Here is an 18133-nt window from a genome sequence, read left to right as displayed (position 1 = left end):
AATTTACTCACTCTGGTTATTTTTTCTGCTAGTCTGAATTCCTGTAGGAACAGACTGTAAAGCTGACATAATCCTCTGAGCAGCATCAGATAAAGGCACTTCAGAAATCTCACATCCTATATATGATGTGTAATGTTCCATTTTTATGGTTATACCTAAACATGAAATACACATGAATTACGCATGCTATCAGGGTCACAAAACAGTCTGCACTTAACATTCTTTTCAAGTTAAAGACAAAATATAGTGAATACGTTCAGCCCTTCATTCTCCTTAACAAAAACTAGTCAGGGAGGAAATGTTTTCTAAGTATTGTAATAATAATTAGCAAATTCTACTCATTTACAAAGCCTATTAAGTGAAACTTCTTTGAAATACAAGGTTTTAATACACTGATTAAAATTAAACATTCTTTTTAAGTACAGCTAAATTCTAATAAAAGAATGATAAAACAAGAATTATCCTTTGTGTTGGAAATACTTCCCCCTCAACATCTTTAAATTAGTTTATATCTAGCGTATCCATGCATTTACTGCTGGTGGTACTCAGGTTTTAAATCAATAAAAAAAGTCTTTCAAGAGGTACCTGCCAAAATAGCACCAACACAAGATGAAAGCAGTGTTACTATCAAGATACACAAAGATTAATGATATATGTATTTTCTGAAATAGCACAAAAGACCTCTATTCCTTAAATTTTGTAAAATTGATGTAGTCAAGTAACATTAAATAGTATTACTATATTTTTTGTCAATTTAAGGTCAGCAACATCTAAAGTCTCAACGAGCTGAGTGCAGCTATTACTGTTCTAGATTTTATCCTTTGTTCCCCTCCCAAAGCATCTGCTTTTAAAGTTGTCCCATAGCCACGTTCTATAATGCACACAAAAAACTTGTAGCCCCTAGGTACAACACATATAGGAAAATGAGAAACAGAAGGCATCCATACTGACGTCTTTCTTGACTTTATAGTTGGAATGGAACAATGCATAAAACTTACCACAAACACAAGGTATCTATGCAATATTTTCAAAATATTTGCATCAAGCAAACATTTCCTTCTGTTTACATGGAAGTATTTTTCTCAGCTCAAGACCATAGGCAGATTGCAATTCTGAAGTACAAACATTTGTATCCAGATTCAAAGAAGAACATCCATCGAGCTGCATTAAATCTTGCTTGATAGCTGTCTAGCTCAATAAGGTCAATTTTTTTGTTTGAACTCACATATGCACTACTTTAAACATTTCATAATAATCTTAATTCTGAAGCCAATTATCAGTTGGAGAACTGATGTTGCAAAAGACAAAAAAGCATCTCAAAATTCTAGTTTGTAAGGATTTAGTCTGAAACAGAAAAGAAACAAGACTAAACTTCAGCACGGTATAGCACAGGGCTTACAAAGCTTAAGCACAGTAATATAGGGAGGTATCCTTGGATCCCCAGGATACTTGTGGTCATAGCCCTTGCAAGGAAAGAACTCATACCAGATGATGCAAAGTCACAAAGAACTGACTGACTTTCATGGAACCTAATGAAGGATATGGTAGAAAAAACAAAAACACAGTTTGTAGAAGGCACTCTAGAGGGAAAGCTGGTTTGCTTATTCTCAAATTGCATGCAGAAGAGGGAGGGAGGCAGAATGGCTCTCCTTTCCCTGACATTCGTGAGTATCATACACCTTCTCCAAACCTTCATAATTAGGAGTGACATTGCTTTCCTACTCAGGGTAAAAACATATCCTGACTTCTCAGGGTGGGAAGCAGCAGCCTTCAAACTCTGGGGCATATCAAAATGAGAACCTAGCAGACTAAATACAAACAAGACACCAGGCATGAGAATATATGTCTAAAACCAACATACAGATTTGTGGTAAATATCGACAACACTGAACTTGTAGTGTTTGGCATTTAATAATAATAAACAATGTACGGAGCTAAACAGCATGACATACAGATATAAAGATATACAACCAGTAAGTTAAAAATTACACATTTAAAAATAAGTTATACTCTTATATAAAAGTTTGAAGTCTGCAGTCAAAATAGTTTTAAGAAAACTGTCACTAAATTTAAAGGAAATTATCTAGCCTTCATCAATACATACAACACTTGCAAGCAGGCATGGCTGATGCCATCAAAAATATGTAAGACTGGAACTTATCATACTATAAAGGTGTATCTATTTCCACTGGTGTATTAGGAAGCTACAAAAAAGTTTGATAAATGGTCTAACAATGTCAGTGAAAGCAGAAGTATGAAAGCATTAAGACTCTGACTTCAAATGCCTATCATTATAAATCGCATACAGAGAACTGCATGCAGTTATGCCAAAACTGGTCTTAAGTCCAAAAGGTAAATTTTAAATACATTTTCTCTGAAAAGCCTGGCATAAGTATAGACTAGTTTCAATGGAGAGGATAGGCCATAATTTAAGACATATCAAAGTGGTCATTAAAAAAAAAAAAGAGGTCTTGGTACTTGAAACAGATTCTGGTATATATTTCAACATGTTCCCATATATCAAAAATATCTGTTCTTAGGGGAACTGTAAAGGAGAAACAGAATTTCTGCCTCGGAAACCTTTTCCCTTCAGAAGAAAGGGCACTACATTCATGTTCCAAAATCTGGAATGACTCTTACACACTTTTTTTCTTTTCAGTTCACCTATTCAGAGGTTCTTATCACGCAAGAAAACTGATCTCAGGGGTATGAAGCTTTCTTCTGTGCTATGCTGTATGCCCTGGAAATCAATATACAGGTTAGCAAAGGAGCAGCCTGCATGTAATTCATTCAACCAACCAAAGAATTAATTCATATCAAAGAAGCCAAATCAAAGAACTTGGACAGAATCGTGATTTGAACTCAGTGACCAGATGCCAATAGCTGTAAAGCAACACAAGATCCAAACTTGGTAACTGTGGCAGCTAAACATCCATTGCAATGACAGACAAATGTTAGCCTTAACAAGCTAACATGCATCATTCCATAAACTTGTGGACTGTTTACACTGACATGTTTTCCTATCTGAAGAGTACGCTGAACGTTAAACACTAAGAACTTCACCAGTGGTGAAATTCTAATTTCCCAGGCCACTGGCTTTAGCCTCCGACTGCCGCTCGAGCTTCTCCACCAACTCTTTCAAGTGATCTTCGTCTTTGAAAAAATACACATACAAGTTTCTTTCCATCTGATGCAACTTATTGGACTCTAAAAAGTTTCTCTTTGACTTCAAATCAGCAATAAGATCCATAATGAGTTGATTTAGTTTATTTAAATCAGCCTCCAGTTGATTAAACTGTTCAGTAAGTTCCTAATAAAAAATACAAAACAAGAGTTAGTCTTACATTGTTAATACACTAGCTGAACTAAAAATATGAAAGGCTTTTGCTTTTGGAAACCACTTTCCTTGGTGAGTGAAAAATCATTAGAAACAGAAAACAAAGAGGCGATAAATTCAATTTATGTAGCTTTTGAGCTACATGTATTCACATCAGGTCCTGAAAATGTAATTTCACTTACTTGTTTACTAAAATAGATGAGTTAAGACCATAAGAATCTGGTCTAAATGGATGGTTGAAAGACACTTCAATAAAGTTTTCACAGCAAGGTAAAAGCGAACAAACAAAAAAACAATTCAATTTTAAAATGAAAAAATCAGTTAGCGACTACAATTTTCCCAGCTGTCAATCTTACAACAGTTCAGTGCAGGTAGACTAGTCATCTACTTATACATTATTTCCTTTTTAAGGGAGTTAAATTACTTTTCCTGAGAAACAGTATCAATAGAAAAAAGGCATCATTGTTTTAAGAGGTAACTTTAATCAATAAAAAGTTTGTTGATGGATACAACAACCTGTAATCCCTAAATACACATTGTTCCAATTCCAAAGTTTAATTTTTTAACAAAACTGTTCTAGATGTTGCAAATTCAGTTGGCAAATGGAAGTGTTAAAAATAAATATTTTTGTAACTATTTCGTAACAAAAGTCTTCCCTCATTCTACTTTTAAGATATCTACAGTTGCTTACTTGCTTATGTCAAGCAATATCTAACAATCCCTATTCCCTTTTAAACGAGGCTGTAAAAGGGATACCCAAGAGCTCTGTAGCAGAATTGTCCTACTACAACTGTCCTTCAAAATTTTGATAACTTTATTTCATCCACACAAGTCACCCAGGGGTAGGCCTTTTAAGAGGCTGAACCATACTACTCAGGTAGTACGCGGCAAAAGACGCCTGTCTGAAATAAATAGAAATTTAAGTGAATTTTCCAGTGATATATCCAGAAGACATTTTCCACACCATGGACTTACCAGTAGTACATGACTGCATATACCTTTGAAAGAAATTAAGAGTTAGATGCAACTATTTGCTCAAAACCAAGAAATTATCACCTGCCAACATATACAAAACCTAACATTTCCTAGGAACAATGTAACTACCAGCCCACCATCATGAAGGCAACATTCGCTGCTGTCATGCTGTAGCCAGTTTGTGTCCCCAGCCTTCATACTACATTTGTCTCAGTAAAAGAACATGACAGGCATGAACATTATAATTTTAGTAACTACATAAGGACATACCCGACTACTGAATAGTAGCTGATTTCCTCCACAATACAGAGCATCACGAAGGGTATTTACATCACTATCTAGTTTGGACAACAAGAGAGACTGTTCTTGAGAAGACACTGCTAGCTGGTCTTGTGCTGCAACACAATCCTGCATTAACTTCTGAGCCATCTGCTGCAGGCTTTTGTATGTTTTAAACAATTGCTTTTTATTTCCTCCTTCCAGAAGCTGGTATAGCCTGTAACAAAAAGTTAGACACAGTGTTTTTAAGGTTACCTAAGCATTCCCAGCATTACTAGTCAAGAGAATATTTTCCTGTTGAAGTCAGACTGAGGACTACCAGAGGACAGGACTGCTCAGGGTACTCTTGATATACTGCTGTATCTCCCACTGATTTCATGATTCCATCTGTATATAGCTCATGAATGATTAATAGGACTCCAAATATTCCAACATTATAAGCAACAGCAATGAAATACTGAAGTAGCAGTTAATGAGCACACAACGAATACCAATAGAAGGTGACAACATATGCTTTTGCAAACTATTTCACTACACTTCAAGCACAGCAAAATAAGTTGGTTTTTTTTTTTTAAAAGCTAAAAGACAGAGGGCTTCAGTGGCCAGTGAGAAATGAGAAATCTTTATGAAATTTTCAAGCTTACCAGACTGTTTCCCAACTTGCATTTACAAAGAGACAGCTAAGGAATTCTACAATTAGTTGAGCCATGCAGAAGACAGCGATACTTTACTACACCAAAGAGTACCTTTACACTACGTCAGGAACAGTCTCATACAGTTACTGATAACTTTGCTCAGTTGCTACTGCCACCTCTGCTTATCAAAATCTTTAGGAGTTGAGCCCCAGTAAAGAATCAGATTGGATTTATTAAGAGCAGGAGCTATATTTCAAGAGTAACTGAGTTTCTTTGAAGTGTTTTCTGCTTACTAAACATTTAGGGTTTACAACTCTTTCAACTTCCTTTCACAGTCATGAATACTAAGGCCTGCCTTTTTAAAGAAAAAGAAGTGAAAAGCAGCCAGATAACATTGTGATTTAGTCGTGTGGAGACTTAATAATAAACCTGAACAACAATGTTACAAGTTGTCAACACACACACACACACACAAACCTGGAGCAAAATTAACACTACCTAATGCTGGCAATCAAGTGAGTCTGTGCAAGACTAAACTATCACTTAACATAACAGCTATTAAAAACACACACTTGAAAGAAGGGGGAAAAGCCTAACATTTAAACAAATATTATAGAACACACCATCTGAAAAGGTTTCGAGTCTTGAAGTGACAGCAACACAACACACATTTCTACTGTATCACCCGGGCTACAGGGAAACTTCGTTACTTAGATGTTGAAAGGAATCTACATGGGCAAGAGAACACAGAGGCCGGACAGCAAGGCAAGCAGCAGCAATGAGCTAACCACATTTCAGATCTGCCTGGCGTAGTCCCTCTCCTCTACCACATGGGGGTTTTTGCAGGCTAAGCTGATGAGGCCAGGGATATCATCTGGGAAATCACTTCTTAGCAGCTCTCTGCATCTACACTTCTGGAGTAACTTTCAAAGAGTCCTAGGTCAGTACACCATTTAAGAGAGGTTTCGCTATAACCATTCAATATATTCTCAACGTTGCTTAGGAGTGCTCTGGCAACACAAACAAAACCGATACTTGAACAGTTTTCCTTAGTCAAACCTGGAAAGAGCCTCTAAGGATAAGCAAGAGGCAAATCTCCTATCCCGAAGGCTTCGGTTTTGGAAGCATTCAAAATACAAAGTAGCTATAGCAAGCAACTAATAACTTAGCAATGGAGATGGCTTCGCTTACCAAAGCCTTTATCTCCCCAACTTTATTTCAAAATAAGCCAAAGTTCAATAGCAGCTGTAACACTCACCTACGAGAGAAGTCATCCTTTGGACCGATAGTTTTTCTCGGTTGTGCGGGTTGAGCGAGCTCCGATAACACCTCTAGTCTCTGTTGCAACTCGTTACTGCTCTGTTTCAGAGATTCTAGCAAATTGTCAAGTTGACAGTGCACGTCTTTATGTTTCTTCAACTCAATTTCATAGGCCAGCTGAATAAGTTCAAATGATGCTTTCTGTCTTAGCAAATGGCTGCAGATTTCATCTTGTTTAGAAGCAAAACAGTCCTGCCGAGCAATCTCACGATCCAGGTCTGCTTTCACCACTGGCACACTCAGCAGTTGTGCGTGCTCTTTCAAAAGAGAAGGCAGTTCTTCATTGTTTAGCTGAGCTATATGTCGCTCAATTGTTGCAATTTCACCTTTCAAACTAGATATTTTGGCCTCAAGGTTTTCTTGTTTTCCAACACCCTGCATAAAGCAAAATATTTGTCAATTTCCGTCACGTTTCCCTCACACTTTTATATCACTTCCCTAACACATTTCTTCAGTTCACAGAAGAATCGTGCATGTATGTGAAAGTCATCACATCTACAAAATCGAGAACTCTGCAAGAAGCTTTACAGAACTTTGCAACATAAGGCAATTAAAGATTTAAAAATGCAGATATCAAACAAGCTTCAATAAATAACAATTCAGCCCTATTGCAGGGCCATGAAACAGTTTATTGTAGAAAAATCAGAGAAGCTGTATTTTACTTCACACCCAGATTTCAAACAAGTCTAACTGAAATTTCACATGCAAACGTGTTTTTATATTCAGCTGGATGGCAATCAGTACTGCAACCAGAAGCAATCTTTTTCAAGTTAATCCATCAAGCCGTATATGCTAAGCACACATAGATGAAAAATATACTTACAGGGGTTAGTCCTCAACTGTGACAAACTAGTTTTCTTTTTTCTCTTACAACTCCTTCACATTCTTAACTTCCATTAGTCAGATCTAACTGTCACTCACTGAGACCTCTCTGGGTTTCAGCTGCCCACTTCACTTACTTGGTATCTAAAAACATGCCACCACAGTGTCTCCATATTACAGGTTTCTGAGTTTCAAAATCATTAGTGAACTAAAACTTTAAGTTTTTGCTATGGAACACGAACAAGAACATATTTATCATATTAGTTGCCCTATACTATAAAATTTCAACTAAAGTTATGGCTTTGATTGTTGTACAAACAAGGGAAACAGTTACAATTTGAAATTTCAGAGTTTAACAAAACTAGGAAGGTATTACTAGGTTCTCGTTTTTCAAGGCAATAAATTCTGGAAGGAAGAATTAAAGGCACTCTGCCACACCGAGCAGTTTCTAACCATAGACATTGAAGCTATTTCACAAGAGCAAGAATAAAATTTCATAAAAATGCAATTTCACTACATAAAAAAAGTGGAAATAACAATAACTCAGCAGTTCTTTTTACTAGATGCAGCTGAACATGCCTCTCTGTTTAAAACTCCACCTTATATCATCTTTTGTGGCTTACCTTGTTCTTTACGGACTTGAGCATGCTCTCTGCACACTGTATAGCTGAATTCATGCTTTCTTCTTTAGCTTCCATTTGAATTAGCTGATGTTGAGCACAAATATACGCCATCTGGAGCCTGGCCACCTCATGACTCTCCTCATAAGCTCCGTTAGCTTCATCACAAGTGACTGGTTTGCTCTTATCCCTGAGCTGAACGCTGTCTTCGTGCACATTTTCAAACAGTTCAGACATACCTGGATAAAAATGCTTTTTAGCGTATGAGGTGAGCGCTGCAGTGCACTGTTCTTCCTGAGACAAATACTTGTCCAAGGAAAGCTGGGAAAAAAACACAAGATGCGAACCTGCCCCTTGTTCTGAATCTGAAGCAGTGAAGAAAGAGGCCAATTTCTTAACTCCATCCATAAGAGAGAGCAGATCGTTGTCAAGCTTATTATTTGCTGCAGTAAACATTGCCAGCCCTTCTTTCAGATCTTTAAGTGCTTCGTCCTCTTTGCTTTTTAATGCCTGTAACATACTGCTGTTCTCAGAAATCATCAGCTGAAGCTTATTATGCCGATGAATTTGAAGATCTTTTATCTTCTGAAGAGTTTGAAGCTCATCCTCTAATTTCTTAAGTTCCTCCTTCTCCTCCTCCTGGCTCTGTGAATCCACGGGCTTACAGGTTTTAAGGACTTCATCTAGTGCATTTCCTTCTAAAATGGGCTTACCAGACTCAAGAAGATTATTAAAATCTTGCAGTTCTTTTCCAGATACCACGTGCTGCTCATTTACATTTCCACAAAACCACTCCAGAAATGATCTGTCTTCCAAAGACTCAAACATCCAGTCAAAGTCTTCTCCATTAAGCTCATCAGCTTTTGGATATCCAATTTTCTTAAGAGTTTCCACAAAGTCCTTTCCACAGCTCATGATTAAAGTATTTTTGAAAGCAGAAAAGATCCAAATACACGAAAAAAACTAGAGCATTATTCCAGTGAGGGTTTTTTTTGTTGTTGTTTTACATTAACATTCAGTATTTTAATTAAAAGGGTCTGTACAACAGAAAGGAAGTGTCAGATCACTTCAGAAAACCAAATACTATTCTGGGCTAGAGCAGTTATTGAAAGACTAGAAACCAGTTTTAATGTCAGGGATGTCTTAAATAATTTGTCCTGATTTGATGACCAAAGTATTTTTAACAGTGAAATCCCAGATCTTTGCAAACACTTACATGTTTGCTTAATCAACACAAATTTACCACTAAAATAGAGTTTTACCAGTGATTCAAAATTAACAGGTGTAAAATACCAAGTAATTCATTGGCTTGCGAAAGTGTTTTACTCAGACAGTTTTCCTTACATTAAATTAAAAAATAAATCTTTTTAACTCTTCCAAAACAAGGGGAAGCTTTCAGCTTGCTCTAAAAACAAAGTTAAATATTAGAACACACTTAAAATCTTGTTTAGGTTTTTTTTTTTTTTAAACTTCAGCAGCAAGCAGAATCTTGTCTTCTAAGCCTTCATTTTAAAGTTTCCTCTGCAAATAGAACAAGAAGCCCTTTAACATAAAAATATCAAAGCATAAGCTCTTTGGCCATTTATGAAAAAAATAAATTACACTGTGATTAAGTATTCTAGTCACAATTCAAAAACTACAAGCAAAAAGAGCACAATCCCCAGCCAACAACCTACCAGCTTTGGGATCTTAGTATAGCCAAAAGATAAGAAAGAACAGGATAAATTACCAAGAATTTCAGGTCTGCGTTATTTTGGCAGTGTCCAGATTGTTTTAAGCTTGATATTACTTAACACGGAGGTTGTAAAACGTACATTTCACCAGGAAAACCTCAGCTTGTCAGCCGGCCAGGAAGAGATGAGCGTTAAAAAAAGAAACGCACCCTTCTGAAATCCGTGTTTCTAAGTCAGCTTGGAGATTCTATATATAACAATAATAATAAAAAGCACAAAGAGAACTCGTTACACAAGCTACCCGTCACGGGGCAGCCCTGTCTTAACAGGCGTACCTCCAAAAAGAAGTCGATAAAAACCACACACAGCTTTAGGTTCGCCCACACCTATCGCTAAGCCATGGAGAACCCCCAGAAGGCTTTACTTATTAAATAAATAAACCACCCCTAAGAAGGGGGCGGCCGCCGGTACTCACCGCAGGGGCTGAGGCGCTGAGGGGAGGTGGGGGGGTGAGGGGCGGGGGCAGGGGGCGGCCGTTGAGCGGCGCCAACGGCTCAAACCGCCCGCCACGCGCCGCGCTCGCGCGGCCTCCACTGCGCCTGCGCGCCGCTCCTCTCCCGCCCACCCGATGGGCGTGGCTAAGGCGAGCCCGCGCGGGGATTGGCCCGCTGCGCTGCTGACGTCAGGCGGGCGGGCTCTCCTCGGGCAGCGGCTGTTGGGTCGCCTCAGTGGGGCCGCCCTTGTCAGGGCGGGCGGTTCCTTGGAGGGGGGTGGTTGCTGCTCCTCTTCCGCTCACCTCAGGGATTTTTTGGGGGGCTTGGTGCGCCTAGCGGGTCGTGAGGAGAGCGGGGGCAGTGCTCTCTCCTATTTAACTTGGCTCAGTGTTGAACAAACCCACGGTCTCAGACCCTTGTGTTCACCAGGCTCCCTGAAGCTGAGATGTGGCGGGGGAGCTGTCATTATCCTGTAGAGGTGTACCCATAAGGCGACTTTCAGAACAATGTAGCTAAATAAAACAAAAAACAACACTTCCTTAGTTGCTTTTTAACCCATCTTCATTTCAAAGTGACCCTTGGCTCCCGCATTGCAGGATTTGGTGAACACCACCTCTGCATTTAACCTTATCTGTTACCTTCACAGTAATTTAGAAACCACAAGTAAATTTCCTTTCAGCTTTATCCTTATAAGTTTGAAGAGTTGCAAAATTGGGCTTGTATAAAGCAAGAGCTCGATTATTTCAGTTGTCCTTTTCTGCATCTTCTACCGCATCGTTTCTTGAGGTGCAGAGAGAAGATGCACGCCGTTCGCAAGGTGTGGGTGCACCAAGGTTTTCTACAACAGCAAAATTCTCCCTTCTGCCAAGCTTTCAACGTGCTTCCTTATGATGCTCGTTATTTTTTTTGGCCTTTCGGCTGCCACTGCCTGTTAAGCCAACAAAAAGGTCTCAGCAATGGCTGCCAGACCTTTTCTGCCTTGGGAGGTCTCTTTCTGAGCTGGGCATCACGTAAACCTTTTCCCAACAATTTGAGCATCCTCTGTAAGTCACCCCTCAAATTTAGCTGCCTTCATTTCCAGTTTACACTTCACGTGCCATGTTTTTTTGGGCTTTCCTGTTTGCCTCACCATAGCCTCCTTCACTTTCTCATTGAGTCATGTGGAGAGAAGGAGGGGGAGTTGAAACAGTTTTCTGTTTGTGTCAGATGTTTTACCTGAGCTTCTAGTACAAGATTTTGAAGTCTTCTGGGTGTTTGCAGGCTACGTGCTTCTTTTGAGCTGTTTTTTGGTGATGGTGGTGGTGTTTTTTGTTTGTTTGTTTTGTGGTAGTGGTGGGTTTTTTTTTGTTTATTTTTTTGAGGGGGGAGCATTTTTCCCATTTCCACAGTTCTTTTTCTTAAAATTTAATATCTGTGTGCTTTATTTGTCTTGCTGTCACTTGTTATAGCATGCAGCTTAATTGTACTGTGGTTGCTATCTCAAGAGCACCTCACCCACTAATAGCTCTTGAATTAGATCCTCTGCACTTCAGAAGACTAAATTCAGAGCTGCGTTTCATCTTGTGGCTTCTAGGGCCAGTTATTCTAGAAATAAGTCGTTTATTGCACCCAGCAATTCTATCTCCACATTTCACCCTGATGAGGCATTGACCCAGTGTGCATGTGGGTGGCTGAGCCCTCCCACTACATGTCCTAAATGTGCAGCTCCTCTAATCTCACTTAATGCAGCTGTTGAAATGAATCAACGCAGGCAAACGAGCAACCTCTCAGCTCAGCACAGCTAAGGCTAACTCCCGTGAAGTTTTCTAGCTCCAGATCAGCACCTGTAATGCCTGCAAGGTGCAGTATGGTGATTTGTACTACAAAGTGGTCTGTGCAAGACTCAGCTTTACCTTAAGCCCCGACCTCGCAGTAATGGGTAAAAAGAGCTGTAGGGTTGAATTCCTCACCATCGGATTACAGCCTGGTAGGCAGCTGCAGTTTAGGCTAGCTGAAGTTTTCAAATCACCTTGCAGGTAGAGTGCATTGCACCTTTCTGATGGGGAAGGAACAAAAGAATTTGCTAGCTTATTTCATAAAACAGTGTCGTTCAGCTTAGTCACTTCCATTAAAATCAGCTTATCCTGTGGCAGTATTTCAGCATTGTGTTTTTAGTAGTATATATATCAATGTTGCTCATGTAAAAAATACTTGAGTAAAAGCAAATTTTCCAATTTTTGCACCTAGCAACCTTTCTAAAGTTCCCCTGACCTGAGAGCAATTCAGCTCTGCTGCTGAAGCCCACATCCCAGAAGAAGACACATCGGATACAAGAGGATTTAGGACACTTTCTGGACTGCTGCAACTAACGCCTTCGGTTCCTTGTGTGACCGTTTCCTCTCACTCTTTCCTCACACCAGACGCGTGTGCAGTGTCTCACCTCCCCGTGGCCTTGCACAAAACATCCATCCCCATCTGTTTAGCTGGGCGAGCAGGAACATATACTAATTCTGTAGCTGGTTTGGAGCTACGTAGGTGTTGGCCAGTAGCCACCTCTTGAAACAGTTAAGAGCTCAATTGGGCCAGCCTTCGGGCACACTCACCGCAGAAAATAATTTAGCTCTCTCTCTACCCAGACATGAAATTTTCATGGAAGTTTTCACCACTGATTGTCGTTGCGGCCTCCATCCTATCTCTGCTTAGTCAAATTTGGTCAAAATTAGCCTGAAGGTTCAAAAGTTATCAAGGAAAGGAGGAGGGGAACAGATGGATGAAAGAGGAGTTGACAGACAGCATGATCTCATAATCCCCGCTGGCATAAGAATTCAGGCTAGAATTGAAATATTTTAGGTCAGAACATTGTGCACTTAAACTTCTCATTTTGAAAGAACAAGCCTCTAATGTGAAACAAATTTTCATTTGTCAGACCCGAGATCGGCTTTTAGGGGCAGAGATTAAACAACAGCCTTCCCCTACAAACACGTTACAAACATATCTCCGAAATTTCTCACAGTCCCTTACCCCACCCAACCACAGCCCCAGATGCTTCCCTGTGTTTGCTTTTGCAGCTCCTTACGGGTCAAGAATGTTTTTCTCTGATTCATTTTTTTTTTCTTGGTTGTGTTCAGACAAAACATAATTAAAGGCTTACCTTACCCTTTTTTTCCATTCCAGGAGCAGTTGTTTTGCATCTGTGTGCAAGAACCAGAGAAGTTGCTCAGATAGCATATTGCATTTACAAGCCATTTTATGGTGGATTCCAACAAATTAAGACGTAGACATTTCTGGAAGGATGTCTGCAAGCTCGGCACTGTTCCATCCGTGCCATGTTGCGTTTGTTTCGCTGCAAAACATGCCATGGTTGTGTCTGGTGCCTCACGGAGGAGCTATCGATTACCCATCGGCTGCAGAAAGCAGGCAAGGAGTGCGGTTGCCATCATGCAGTCACTGCAGCTGCCTGATATAAACCCTCCCACTGAGATACATCTGTCACATGAAAATCTCATATAAAAGTGTTTTGCTTATTACACTTCTAGGTTTGGGCCTTTTTTGGTGAAAAGAAGTAACAGAGGAGACATGGAAATAAGTTTTTAGCTGAGGAACTGTGACGGGGTGGAAGCTTTTTCATTTTGCATCCTACTGTTTGGTGGCTCATAGCAGCAGGATTTTGGAGGTCCCTGATGCAGATCGCCGGAGTACCAGCCACTCTTTGTAAGCACTGTGTTCTAATGAAATGAATCGCTTTAAGCAAATTTAAACTCTGAATTAAGCACAGCTTTTGAAGTGCCACGTGAGCTTTTATAACAATAAAGGTAGATTACAAAAATCTGGCACCCGCTTGCTTTCTCTCGTGAGCACGTGCCTCTTCCCTCTGGAGGAACAGGAGATTTCATTCTGAGACCTGGTGTTCCTAGAAAAGCAGGTCAAAGTGATTAGCTTTCTTCAGCTGTAGAAATACAATGCCATAAATAATAATAATAATAAAGCAGGTCCCTGCCGCTTCCTCGCACTGCTCCCCCATCATGCTCCAGCCATTTCTGGCACCACTGATGGCAGCCCTCCGCTCCTCGCCTGTCCACCGCACCGAACCCTTCCTGCCGTGCCGAGGCCCTTAAAAACACTGGGAAATCTGCACATTCCAGAAGTATAATAATAGTAATAATAATAACTGAGATCTTTGCCATTGAAACCTCTTTAAGCTGTATTTTTTAGGGGAAGCTGACGGTTATGTTACTCTGAATTTAATTATAATTTAAGGCTCTTTCCCATTTAAATTAGCTTGAAAAAAATCATCCTGATAGATAGCCAAGCTTCTGGGCTTTTAATATTAAATTTACTTTTCTTATAAACAGATCATAAAATGTTACAAATGTCAGAAAAGAAGCTGCACAGGTCTTAAACTGACCGGACTCTCAGAAATAGTGCCCCAACATCAGCCATAATAAATTTAGTCATAATAAATGTATAAATCTCTAATAATTTAGTAATGCACTGGATAGTATTTTATGTGACAGTGGTGCTTTCAAAAGAAAGCTTTGCTAAAAACATGTTTCACTATGCTTTGTGCATGAATATTTTTGCTGATTCAGTGGCTTACTGGAATCAAGTGTAAAAATATTGACAAGCCACGTACCAGGACTTCAACCTAAAAGGACTGCTTGTATATTTTTAAGAAGTCTCTGCTTTTAAGTGCAACATGCTTGACAAATTGAAACAAAAAGCAAGGGATGTCTTACACCACAGTTGAACGTGTAATGATACAGTTTGCAAAAGCATTTCAGTTCTGTCCTGCCTCTCATCTCTCCCAGTAATGAACTGAAACGCTCATCGTTGGCTGGCTGTGCATCACCTGTGCTGTGAATTACATATTCAGCAAAATACACACGCAGAACTTGTAGGCTGCCTGTTACACGCTGCTTTTCTACCTTGCACTGAGCTGGAATGACTTCAAGTGCAATTATTTCGAACAGACACTAATGCATTTCAATTTGCACTTTGTTTTATAGGTTGGTTTTGTCGTCAGAAATTTAATAGTGGGAATTTACACAGCACCCATGGTTATAGACAAATAACGTTAATGACTATTAAGGTTACATTGGGCCAACGTAAGTAAAAGAACTTTAATTTAAATAGCACTCCGGCCTTAATGCCATACTATTAATTTGAATTGCTAAAGCTCAGTGAGCTCCTTATTAAATAGGCATTAAAGCTACATGAAAAGATCTGCAAAGAGAAGAAACGCTATAAACAGAGATGATGAAAAATTCTAAGAAAAAAATGAAACCCACAACAAGAAGGTATAAAAATCTGTATTTATATTATGACGAGATAATGGTACAACACAACACTCCGTGCGAGCACCAGGTAGGTGTGTACAGACGACCCTTGACAGTGCCACACATCTCACAGACGGACCCTGCCTTTTGGCTCTCGGACCCAGCGGCTCTGGCACAGAACCACTCGCTACCCCCTTCAGGCAGCTTCACCAGTGACCACGCATGCTGAAATTTCACCGTTTAAAAATCCATACTGCACAGACCCTTTACATTACAGACATCCCGTGTAGCCACATTTTATGCCTCTCGTGCAAAATGGAAGGAAGAAATTCTGAAATCGGAGCACCTTCACAATGCTTTGCTGGGGGGCAAGCCTCTAGGTGGACTTGCATCCCCAAAAACCTTTTGCAGGGATTAATTTATAACCAATCAGATAGAAAGAACACGACCAAATGGTTTCTAGTATTTTCTGTTTGATATTTCTCCTGCATTTTAATTCTAAGTAGTTCGGTAGCATTTGGATGGGCTTCTGCAGCTACCAGTTAACAATATTGCATTAACTCAGCCACTTGAACAATTTGCATAGTTGCTGGTGAAACTTCTGTTATTTCTGATCTGTTTCCCCCATTACTATTTGTGGGGAGTGCAGATCTTCTTTAAGAGTATCTAATGGGATTTTGGTCTCCTTCCGCCAATTTTGGGAAGCGCAAGTTAGTGGATTAAATATCAACTGTTATTGGCTCTTATCACATGCAAAAACAATGTCCTGGAGCATCAAAATATTTAACAGCTTTCTGAAGGAGCAACCTGCTTTACAGACATTACTTGATCAATACCAGCACCAAACGGAAGCGTATAAAATTAGCATTACTTAACTAAAAGCGGCGGTGGTGTGGTTCTGTCTTAAAATGTCCGCCTTTTCCACAGCGCTGGTCTGCGAGGACAAATTCACAGCTTGGCTCCGTTCTGAAGCTGGTCAGGTGGAGACGGAATCGCTGCTCCCGGGAGCAGAGGCTGCTGCAAACACCTCGAAGTCCTGCAGACGTTCGTCCTGCGGCTGAGCACCTCTGCCTGCGTGCACACAGCTTCACGGCGTCCAGCTCCCGGGTCCGCTCCCTGGGCATTGAAGTCAGTTCGCTGGACCTGGTCACCTACAACGTACAGTAGGGTGCTCAGGGTACTGGGAGCTGTCACAGCGATTTGTAGATCAATAGGTGTAACTTTTTTTTTAACGAAATAAGGTTGGGTGTGATATAGCTGAACCCATACCCGCCGATGTCAAGAAAAATAACACCACTGAAGGTCACGAAAAGTCGTAATTCTTTAAATTAGAGGCAAGTTGTATTAGCTCTTTTTTTCCATCTCAAATCTCACACTGAGAAATTAGTAATCAGAAAACAGCTAGAAACGATCTAGAAACATCAGAGGAAAAACTCTGCCCTTCTCATGGATTTGGGGGGCTGTTTATGGCTGCTTCAGTCTGATAAAGCTCATTCTGAGCCGAGTTTGTTTTTTTGCATGAAAGTCAGGATCCAGTCTCTGTTTAACAACATGCTGCAGCTTCTACTGGTCAAACCCTGCTCTTCCAGGAAGACAAACCAGCCTCCGTGGGATACAAGGTAGGCAGAGACAGGATGGGAGCGAAGGCGTATTCATCCTCCTAATTGCAGTGGAGAATCTGCAGGAAAAGTTAACTGTTTGGGGCTGCCCTGCACGCCTCTCCCCACGGGCAGCAGGGAGCAGGCTCGCAGCAGAGTCCCAGGACAGGGGAAAAAACAGCCCCGAAGCACCAGAGGGGCACGGGTCCTCTGCCAGCCCCGTGCTGCAAGGGGGCACGCTCTGTCCTCCAGCGCGGGAGGAGGCTGAGCCTCCTCTTGCAAAAAGGACTTCTCGGTGACTTCATCTCTCCAGAGCCTTCTCCGCAGAGGAAATGACCCAGCAGCCCTGTCATCTTTTCTCCGCTCATTCTTTCCCCGTGCGGTAATTGCAGAGGGGAAAAAGAAGATGGGCTTAGGAGCTTCTCACCTGCTAAAAGCACGGTCGTGACACCAAACTGCGGCACCACCAAGGCACCTGTAGGGTTTAATACAGGAGCCAGCAGCGTTTGTTGTGCACTAGTGCCGTGATTACACGTAACAGTTGTGCACACACCAACGCGTGCATGCACACGAAGCACATGTGCAAACATTCAACCTAAAAATGAGGGAAACCAGCACGCCATCTCCATCCCTCGGTGACACATCCGAGCCCTGGCTGTCCCCGGCGAGGGTGGCTGCACGCAGCAGCAGCCAAACCCAGCACCGGGTGCAGCCGTGCCGTCGCCTGCAGCCGGATTTCTTCGGTACCTGCTCTGCAGACAAGGGGGCTACGGCTGAAAACACCTCTCAGAGCGGGCTGCACATGAGGGAGAACAGCACAGTCACGTTTCTTGACCAGGATAATAGCCCCCACTGGAATAACTGAAAAAGTGAAAAACAAATAAACCCTTTTTATTTCCACTCAAGATTATTCGAGTAATTTTTATTGAAAATATAAGATCTACAAAGCCATGGATACCCAGCGTGGAAGAACTCATTAAGTTAGCACATTCATCTTTAAAAGGAAAATTTCAGGTCGACCTAAGGTACAATAATGTTCAATTTAAAATCTTGTCTTTCCTTCTGTAAGTTTCAAATCTCTTTTCATTAGGAGGTTCTGTGCAAGAGCTGCTTGTCATGAAAGGA

General features: G+C 40.7%; 3 protein-coding genes across 10 annotated transcripts in view; all 3 read right to left on the bottom strand.

Moving 5' to 3' along the window:
* The window catches only part of POLN (DNA polymerase nu), a 111423-nt gene extending 101300 nt beyond the window's left edge, over nt 1-10123 (bottom strand). The window contains exons 1-3 of one of the 2 annotated variants that reach the window (XM_083833928.1): nt 9997-10123; nt 9803-9908; nt 12-155 (exon numbers count right to left, since the gene is read on the bottom strand). In XM_083833928.1, the coding sequence (XP_083690054.1) occupies nt 12-141 (130 nt within the window). In that variant the 5' untranslated portion in view covers nt 142-155; nt 9803-9908; nt 9997-10123. Of the gene's footprint in view, nt 1-11; nt 1756-9802; nt 9909-9996 lie in introns of those variants that run through there. The other variant, XM_083833927.1, reaches the window with a different exon arrangement.
* Nucleotides 1893-10002, bottom strand: HAUS3 (HAUS augmin like complex subunit 3). Of its 5 annotated transcripts, none has more exons than XM_083833930.1 (5): nt 9871-10002; nt 7992-9509; nt 6485-6921; nt 4583-4808; nt 1893-3310 (listed from the first exon to the last, which is right to left on the bottom strand). In XM_083833930.1, the coding sequence occupies exons 2-5, from the start codon at nt 8901-8903 to the stop codon at nt 3077-3079; spliced, it is 1809 nt and encodes a 602-aa protein (XP_083690056.1). In that variant the 5' UTR covers nt 8904-9509; nt 9871-10002; the 3' UTR covers nt 1893-3076. The 5 variants fall into 5 exon arrangements, with proteins under 5 accessions (XP_083690056.1, XP_083690055.1, XP_083690057.1 ...); XM_083833929.1 differs by having other exon boundaries at nt 9718-9902; XM_083833931.1 differs by having other exon boundaries at nt 7992-9025; nt 9718-9902.
* Nucleotides 10124-15425: 5302 nt separating the features above from the next.
* The window catches only part of MXD4 (MAX dimerization protein 4), a 40404-nt gene continuing 37696 nt past the window's right edge, over nt 15426-18133 (bottom strand). For 2 of the 3 annotated variants that reach the window (XM_083833934.1, XM_083833935.1), the window contains exon 6: nt 17897-18133. This exon is cut by the window's right edge and continues 2560 nt beyond it. Coding sequence is in view for 1 of the 3 variants with exons in the window: in XM_083833936.1 (XP_083690062.1) it covers nt 16286-16561 (276 nt within the window). In the remaining 2 variants the exon portion in view is untranslated. Of the gene's footprint in view, nt 16562-17896 lie in introns of those variants that run through there. The other variant, XM_083833936.1, reaches the window with a different exon arrangement.

Source organism: Anser anser, assembly GCF_964211835.1.
Source record: "Anser anser genome assembly, chromosome: 4".
Lineage (NCBI taxonomy): Eukaryota > Metazoa > Chordata > Aves > Anseriformes > Anatidae > Anser > Anser anser.
The sequence above is the reverse complement of the archived record's forward strand: the minus strand, read 5'-3'. Positions and strand labels throughout refer to the sequence as shown.